At 41.9% G+C, this 8,699-nt stretch overlaps 1 protein-coding gene across 1 annotated transcript in view; it reads left to right on the plus strand.

Annotated features, from left to right (window-relative positions):
- LOC146830168 (GTPase IMAP family member 3-like) overlaps window positions 1-8,181 on the plus strand; it is a 224,174-nt gene extending 215,993 nt beyond the window's left edge. Inside the window, exon 3 of the mRNA XM_085604412.1 lies at window positions 4,451-8,181. Coding sequence (XP_085460538.1) covers window positions 4,451-5,175 — 725 coding nt within the window. The 3' untranslated portion in view covers window positions 5,176-8,181. The remainder of the gene's footprint in view (window positions 1-4,450) is intronic.
- The last annotated feature ends 518 nt before the right edge of the window (window positions 8,182-8,699 follow it).

Consider the following 8,699-nt stretch of genomic DNA (forward strand, 5'->3'; position numbering starts at 1 on the left):
AAATCGGCAGGGCCATCTATGATCACGTCCCTGTTTTTTTCGAAGACGCTTTCTCAGATGGTGACTCACTGTGGCAATTTCACATTTTTCTGTGGATCTGAACATGTCTTTCGAGCTAAGTACATGTTTTATGTTTTTGTGCAATTGTGTGTTTAAGTGAAAAGGGAGTGTTTGTATAAGTGTGTGAGTGGGTGTATGACTCACTTTATGGGAGTGTAAGTGGGTGTCTGACTGCAAGTGGGTGTATGTGTTATTTTATTATACCTTGGAACACCCTCACAATGCAAAAGTAATACAACAACACTTGGAGAACCAATGTGTACACCACATTACTCCAACAAACGGTGACATTCATCTGTATAAAAAGAAAAAAAAATGTGCATCTGTGAGGAAGCTGCAGTAGTGATTTGGTGAGTGTGTGAGTGGGTAAATGCGTCTTTGAAGGGGAGTTTGAGTGGGTGTGTCAGTGTGTGAATGAGTGTTTAAGTGGATTTGTGAATAGGATATGTTAGTTGGAGTGTGAGTGTGTGTCTGAATGACTGTGGGTATGTGAGGAGGTGCAGTTGTGTTGTTCTAGGTGGATGTATGAATGGGTGTCTGAATGCCTGAATGGATGTGTTAGTGGTGTGCTAGTGGCTGTGTGGGACTCTGAATAGGCATGTGTGTGCTTGTGTTGGTATGCATGAGGGTTGTGAGTGGCTGTATCGGTGTGTGAGTAGGTGTATAAGTGGTAGTGTAGGGATATAAGAGAGTGTGTAAGTGGGTCTGGGAATCTGTGTATTTTTTTCATCAGGTTATGGATCAGTGGATACTTCACGGACTCACAAAGGGGGCCCACTGAGTGCTGCAACGGATTCATATCAGCAATACATGGGGAAATAAAACTTCGGGCAACTCATTGCTAGCGAATGCCCTAAGGTGTTCCAAAAATCATTCTTTGACAGGGAACACCGTCCACCCCACATACCAGCTTCCACGTGTTACATTCTAATACGCATACTGTGTAAGGTGTTGAAGAAGTAATACATTTTGTGATTTTTTTTGGTTTATTTCATGTCAGAAATCCGATATATAATACTCTCTGAACTATTGATGCAAGCTTTCATTTTGAACACTTATGAAACACAGCCAGTCTGGTAAAGAATTTGGTAGTCTGGCTGCATGATAAATAATTTCTGACCAGCACGTCGCATAAAGGCTTTCTTTTTCTAAAAGTGACTGCAGGGGCTGAACAATTCACTTGTGTCAATTTAGATTCTCTCAGTGATATATTTCAATGTTTACTGTTTTTTTCCTCATTTGTGTGGTCTGTGTGACGTAGGTAGTGACCCTACACAAAGGGCCTGATTACGCGTTTGACTGACGGGTTACTCAAGCACAAATGTGATGGATATCCCGCCCGCCGTATTACCAGTGTCATTATTTTCCATTAGAAATAATGGAACTCGTGATGAGGCAGACCGGATATCCGTCACGTTTGTGATGGAGTAACCCGTCCGCCAAACTTGTTCTCAGGCTCCTAGTGTTTTTCTATATCTCACTCCATATCAGAGTCAATAGCATTTCCCCTTTCACTCTATCAATCTTTCTACTGCTTCTTGCAGTACATGCGTTGGGTTATTTCTTTCTGTGAAACGATCAATTACTATCTCTTGTTCCTTATGGAAAGCATGGCCATCACTACACTTCCGGTGAGTTCTGATGTGTTTGCCCTGTGGAATGCTTCATTCTTACCTGCAGAGATGGCAACTTTGTGCATGAAGTCACCTGTTGCCTGGTGGTGGTTTAGGGTATGTGCTTGTGACGAGCTTGTCCTCACAGCCTGATTATGGCACTTGTTGTTTATGAAACATTTTAGTGAAATGAATGTTAAGAATGTTGTCTTTCAATCTGGATAACAATTGTTTGGCCACAGAGTGGTCACCATTCAAGATAACAAAAAGATCATCTATTTACCACAAGACTATTGTCTCAGTATAGTAATGCATCATAACAGACCACACCGGCCCATGAGTAAAGAATAGCTGTAGGCAAAGCTGGAATCTGACCTGCTTATCTTGGACGTTTCAGAAATTGTCCCATTCTTTGTGATATATTAATATTATTATTATTGTTATTATTATTATTAGTCGGATTTGTATTGCGCATGACTGCCCCAGCGACGGGGCGTCCCAGCGCGACCCAAACCTAAGACATACACCAAGGAGAAAGAACAATTATTATTAGGTGTAGAGCAGACATTACATTTCATACAGAAAATGTTGCAGGTTAACCACTTCCAGGAGCGAACTCAGTGCGTCAAAACCTAATTGGATCCTTACAATGTCTTGGAAGTAGATTTACAAACATTTTGCACTGGGTTAGCGTCACCAGCAGAACACTTTTTTTTCCTAATTTACTTTCCAGTGCAAAACTTGTTTTGTGCCGTAAGTACCTAAAAGTAACACAAAGCAGCGAGCAGCGCTGCTTTGCATCACTTTGCGCCAACAGAGCGTTCCATGGATGATACAAGGGCGTTCACATGCACCCACACATGCCTTTTAATGCAATGGCCTCACTGCAGCAATAGCAGGCAGGGTTTAGTGCCAAAGGGAAAGGGAAAAGCCATTTGAAAGAAGGCGTTAAAAGGGGAAATGTTTGTATTTCTCCTTTCTTTTCCAACTTTGCGTGCATGCTGCTCTGTGTACACACATACAAAGTAGGACATGTTTTAAAGTGTGTCTAAGCATAGGTTATTGCACTGGAAGGTTTTCCTTCCTGTACAAAACCTACAGTAGACTCTGGCACAAACCCTTGCACTATGGCGCAAATATGTGTGCCTGGTGCATGGGAACTAAAATCTGCACTGAGGAGAGGAGAGAGCCATATCTCGGGTAGATATAGGGATTTCCTGTTCCCTCCCTGTCACGCAACACAACCCAGCACAGCATCTTTGGCTGCTCCGCTGCATTGTGGCTGTTTCATTTAAGTGTGCCTCATTTCATAGAAATGTTGAACCCCTTCATGCCTAATACAGTTGAGGATGGGACTTCTAAAGGAGTGTAATGGGACAGAAGATACTCTAAATAAATCAACGACTTAACTCTGTGGTCATTCACTAACCTCTGGGGCTTTGATTTAGCAATGGTTTCTACCAGGGTTGTGTTATTTTAAAACTTTCGGTCCCTATTTATGAAGGGTTTGCGTCATGTTTGCACAATGCAATGTGGTGCATGAGGACTCAAAACCTAAATTGTGATTTGTCAACACACGCAAGGCCACTTTGTGTGGCCCTGCTTGGCTTGATAAATTAGGAATAACGTAATGCAGTGCAAGATGCTGTGTTGCGTTACTCTCCCTTGAGAAGGCATTCTGAGCGTTGCGTAGGTGTGCCCACACAACTCCCATGAATTTTTATGCATTCCCAGATTTCCAATCACTGGTAGACCTGGAAATGAGACAAAAAGATAGTACTTCTCGGGGGATGCGCAACAAGGAGAAATATCTTTATTTCTCCTTGCTACTTCCTCTAATATGCCCCTCAGCAGGGCCGGGAACCCAAAACAGCCCCGGCAATTTCCTTGGACCAGCCCCAGGGGAAGCATTGCCTGGTCCCGGGAGGCTGGAAACGCTTGCTTGCTGCTTTTGTTACTAGTGGCAGATATAGCAGCACGGCTGCAAAACCGGCCCCCAGTAACAAAACTGACCCCCACTGCAGCAAAACCAGCCCCCACCCTTCCAGCCTCTCAGCGAAACGCCCGATGCCCGGTACTGCAAGTCTGGCCCTGCCTCTCAGGATTGTTTTTGTGCAGGAAGGTGCCCCTTCCAGCACAAAAACCATCCTTCATGCAACACAGGCAGCCTTTCACCATGGTGTAAGGGGGCCTGCATTGGTGCTAGGTAGCTCATTGTGCGCCAGCCCTGTGGAAAAGACAGGAATGCACCGAACTGAAATAAATACAGCGCATTCCTGTCCTTATCCTGTATCACAGCGCAGCAAGGTGACTTGCTGTGCTGCATCACAATTACATAAATATGCCCCTTAGTTAGTGCACTGTGTTGCTTTACTTTTTAGCAATTATGGGCCTGATTTTAATTTTACAGATCTTCAATTAAACTGAACTTAAATGAACTAGGTGTGTGTGGTGAAGCAATCCTAGGAAAGTTAATAAAATACCCAAAAGAGTTAACATGTACTGGGATGTTGCTGGCTCACAGATGGAAGTAAATATATACTATTTATTTTACAGAATTTTTCAGGAAAACATAATTTAAATGTGTTGATTAAAAACGTGTCATTTTATATTTTGCGTTTAATTCTGTGGTGTAGCTTTTTCCTTAAGATTGGATTATGTGTTTTTTTTTTATATTCTACAATACAAAATCCACTATATCTCCCACCCGCCTCCTTTATGCTATTTTAAACCTGGTACATCTTTCCGTGCTCAAGTGTTGATGTTCTTCCTTGCAGATGATGTGGTTTATGGTTCATGTGATGGAAATGGTGACCTGACAGTTTTACTGATTGGAAGTACTGGAGCCGGGAAAAGCGCCACTGGAAACTCCATCCTCGGGGGGAAGCACTTTGTGTCCAGAGCGTCTTCTAAGACAGTAACGGTGGAGTGTGAGAAGAAGGTCTGTGTCCGGGATGGGAGGCGCCTGGTGGTGGTAGACACCCCGGGGTTCTTAAACAGTAACAGACCAGAAGAAATGAGGAGCGACATCAGTCTGTGTCTGCAGCTCTGTAGTCGTGGTCCTCACGCCATAGTCCTGGTGCTCCAGACTGGAAGGTTCACCGAAGAAGAGCGGGATGCAGTTCAGAGGGTCAAGGATCTATTTGGACACCACGTGCTCAAGCACATGGTCATTGTATTCACCCGGAAAGATGATCTGGAGGATAAGTCAATACACACATTTGTTAAGGAAGCTGAGCCAACACTCAGAAAATTAATTACAAAATGTGGAGGTCGTTACTGTGCCTTTAACAACAGGGCAACTGGAGAAGATAGAAACAAACAGGTGTCAGAGTTGGTAGAATTAATAGAAAAAGTGAACAGTAGAGAACTGTATACTTCTACATGCAAAGGACCTAGAAAAGCCATTAACAAGGGCATGGCCATCGGAGCGGTGTTAGGGTTGGCAATTCTTCTGAGCCTCCTAGGAGTGGTGGTTTGGTACTTGTGCAAAAAGCATTAAGTACTGGTCACTGATTGATGTAAATTACGAGCACATGTGATGCTTTATGCCTTAAACACACCCAAGTAAGTTAAGCAATCTAATATTGGTGCTGTTCTTATACAATCAAACCTTGCTTCTTGTAAGCCTTTTTAGATACAGAACAGGCTAGTTTACCAATGAGGACCCACAATTCTCCTCTTTTTTCACAGGGTGATCTACGGTGAAGGGCTAGAGTCCAAAAGACCACCCTGCTTACTATAAAATAGATTATATCTTCATGAGTAAGTCCTTTTACCCATGTTGACTGAGACCAAGATCCATAGCATAACTCTATCTGTTTATACTCCGGTTGAGGCCACTTTCACATATGATATGCCCAAATACCACCCTAACACCACTCTTCATAGAGATATAGACCTGAAGAATGAGTTATGCTTCCACATCAAGGAATTATATGAGCTTAACAAACCAGATTACCTCAATTATTTTGTTAATTTGGACATTGGCTGTAATAAGAGGTAAATGTATGGGAAACATGGCCGCCTTCACCACACTAAAATACAGGGAGAAAACACTATTAGAATCGAAGCCTCAAGCAGCGGAGTCAGCACATAAGGAACATCCCATTAGACATTTACAAAGGAAAGTCATGTGAGTTAAAGGCAAATTGAATGCAATTGAGATCAATGCAGTGGAGCATACTCTCCCCCGTATGATTAGGGAAAGACAGTTGGGAATCATCTGAACAGATAAATTCACCAGAAAAAAGAAATATGTTGCCAAAACTAATATTAGCTCTAACTGCACTTCACCCTTTGAAGAAGAGAAGTTTGAGGCATCCTACAAATTTTATCATACTCTGTATGCAAATGATAGTCTTCCATTAAGACCAAATTTACTACCTGAATGAGGTAAACCTTCCTCAACTCTTTCTTAACCAAATGAATGCGCTAGATGCTCCTAATATCAAGCAAGTGTTCAAGAAAGCATTTAAAGTACTTAACATCCACAAAGCGCCTGCAGTGGATGGCTACTACAAAGCTTTTGCTGCATTTCTGGCCCCACATATCACTGCTCTTTTCAACAGTACTGTCCATAAGAGTAGAGTATCCCAAATGATGAGAGTGGCCCTAATTTCACTGATTCCCAAACTTAGGAAGGATCCAAGACAATGCGCCTCATACCAGCTAATAGTCTGAATAAATATAGATGACCGATTTATACAAAAATTCTAGCAAGCAAGTTGGATGACCTGATGCCTAGCCTAATACACCCTGGTCAATTGTGATTCAGATAGACACACGGTAACCTGTGCAGTGTAGTCTAGCTGGTCAAGACAGCTCAAAAGAATAAGATTATAGGTCTACATATGGCGATAAAAGCGGAAAAGTATTTTGACCAGGATTACTGGTCCTTCCTTACTAAAAATCCTCTAAGTTCGGGTTTTGACCCATGGTGAGAGCCAACTAGTATAGCCCCATATATAAAATCCTGAACAACTGACGTACATCATGTAACATCCCATTAGTGAGCAAAATGAAACTGGGGACCCTCTATCCTCGCTATTTTTCACCCTTACTATAGCATCTTTATTCACTGACTACATGCTGCTCTCTCTTACAATCCCAACCAGGACTATTCTGAGGATACAATTACCAGCTCAACTTTAGAGCATCGCAGGCTTCAAAGTTAACCTTTCAAAGTTACACATCCTCAACCTATCTCACCTCCAGAAAGAGCTTGAGGAAATAATTATAAGGGCCGCTTTACTAGGACCAAGATTTTAATCACATACCTGGTGATTAAAATGGTGCCCAATGTGGATATTCCTTTCCTACTGCTAACCTCACTAGAAGACTGCCACAACTGCTCATCACTTTACCTGTCCTGGCTGGGTAGGATCAAGTCCATTAAAATGAAGTTTCTTCCGAGGGTGCTCTACATGTTCCAAGCGCTCCCCCAATTCTAGTGTGAAGGTAATTGTTTTGTATCCCTTAAACAACTAATAATCAATTTCATTTGACAGGGACAGAGGGCTAGACTTTCCTGTTAGTATATGTGTCATCCAAGCACTTGGGGGGCTTGCCTTGCCAAACTTTACAAGCAACAACAGTGGCCCAGTTGAGAGTGATAGTGTATTAGGCTTTGTGTGAAACTGATAAGCACTGGCCATACATGGACAGGACAGTAAATGAGTGCTATCTATAGGATTTAATTTCTAAGCTGAAACAAGAGTTTTATGTCTGCCTTCAAACCAGGCCTTTTTGATGAGTGGTAGAAAGGACACTGTCTCATTATCGCCAACATGTTTCAAAATGCACAAATACTGGATTTTGATACATGTAAAAGGAAAATTCAATTCAATGAATCAGAGTGCTTCCAGTATACTCAATTGGGGCTCTAGGGTCTCCATCTGATCGTAAAACAAGTCACCACCAGAGACCTACTTCCAATTGAAAAGCTTGTGCAGATGGTGGGAAAATCCAGAGGGTGAATGACACTTCTTTATAATTTCTTACTGCCATCATCCCCAGCTCCACCTCTGGCCTTAAAGTCATTTCAGAACACAAATATAGGGACAAATGTATCGGAACACAATGGTCGGCCCTATAGAGACACACCCAAAAGGTATTGCAGCCTTTGATGCTGGTATCTCTATCCCTTTAAACTGGGCAAATATTTCAATGCATCAAAAAAGCTCTTCTGAAGTGGGTGTGGCCTATTAGGGGACTTCAGACACACCTGACTTTGTTCTTTTGGGTCTATGTTCCAGTTCTTTAAAGTATCCAACTCTGGTGGATCGCTTGACTACCTGGGACTGCCTCAGGATGGTCAAAACTACTTTGGCATTCTACTGGAAAAAGTCAGATCCTCCCACTGTGCCATCTCAGACTTTGAAACATTTTGGCGATGGGCAGGCTGTCTAGTGTGTTGCTCAGAAATGAATGTATAAACTTTGATGTTCATCTAGAATCTTATATGGTGTACTTTATTGTGAAATATATGAATCCTTGGTGTTGTTTATTTCTGTTCTTTGTATGGAATCTCTATTGCTTGTTGAAGGGATGGGGGTTTGTGTATTTGTGTTGATTCTTAGGATGTGGTTTTGGTTCTGAAGGACATGCTACAAATACTGTTTATCTCATTAGCGTCTTAAATATGTCCTATCATTGTGAGACCACAATATCTTTTAGCCATTATGAAAACCAATAGGAGTGACTTAATAAAAGAACCAAAAAGAACCAAAAAGAATATTGAAGGGATTTAACATTTTTGGGTATATTGTAAAGAAGTCTGTTTGGTCTGTTAGGATGTCTACAACAGAGTCATAGCGTTTTTCTTTCAGTATCCAGTGCTGACAAAACAACTCTAAGGAAGGCGCTTCTGTGACATTTGACATATGAAAATGCTTAAATATTAAAATTGTAACAGGACCATCAACTAAACTAGTGTGCCATCAAAAGCTGCCAGGTCTTATACTGTGATCCTTCAGTGGAGTCAACATGATACGGTAAAATAATGGTCAGTAAAAAGACACACCA

This window comes from Triturus cristatus, chromosome 5_1, assembly GCF_964204655.1.
Source record: "Triturus cristatus chromosome 5_1, aTriCri1.1, whole genome shotgun sequence".
Lineage (NCBI taxonomy): Eukaryota > Metazoa > Chordata > Amphibia > Caudata > Salamandridae > Triturus > Triturus cristatus.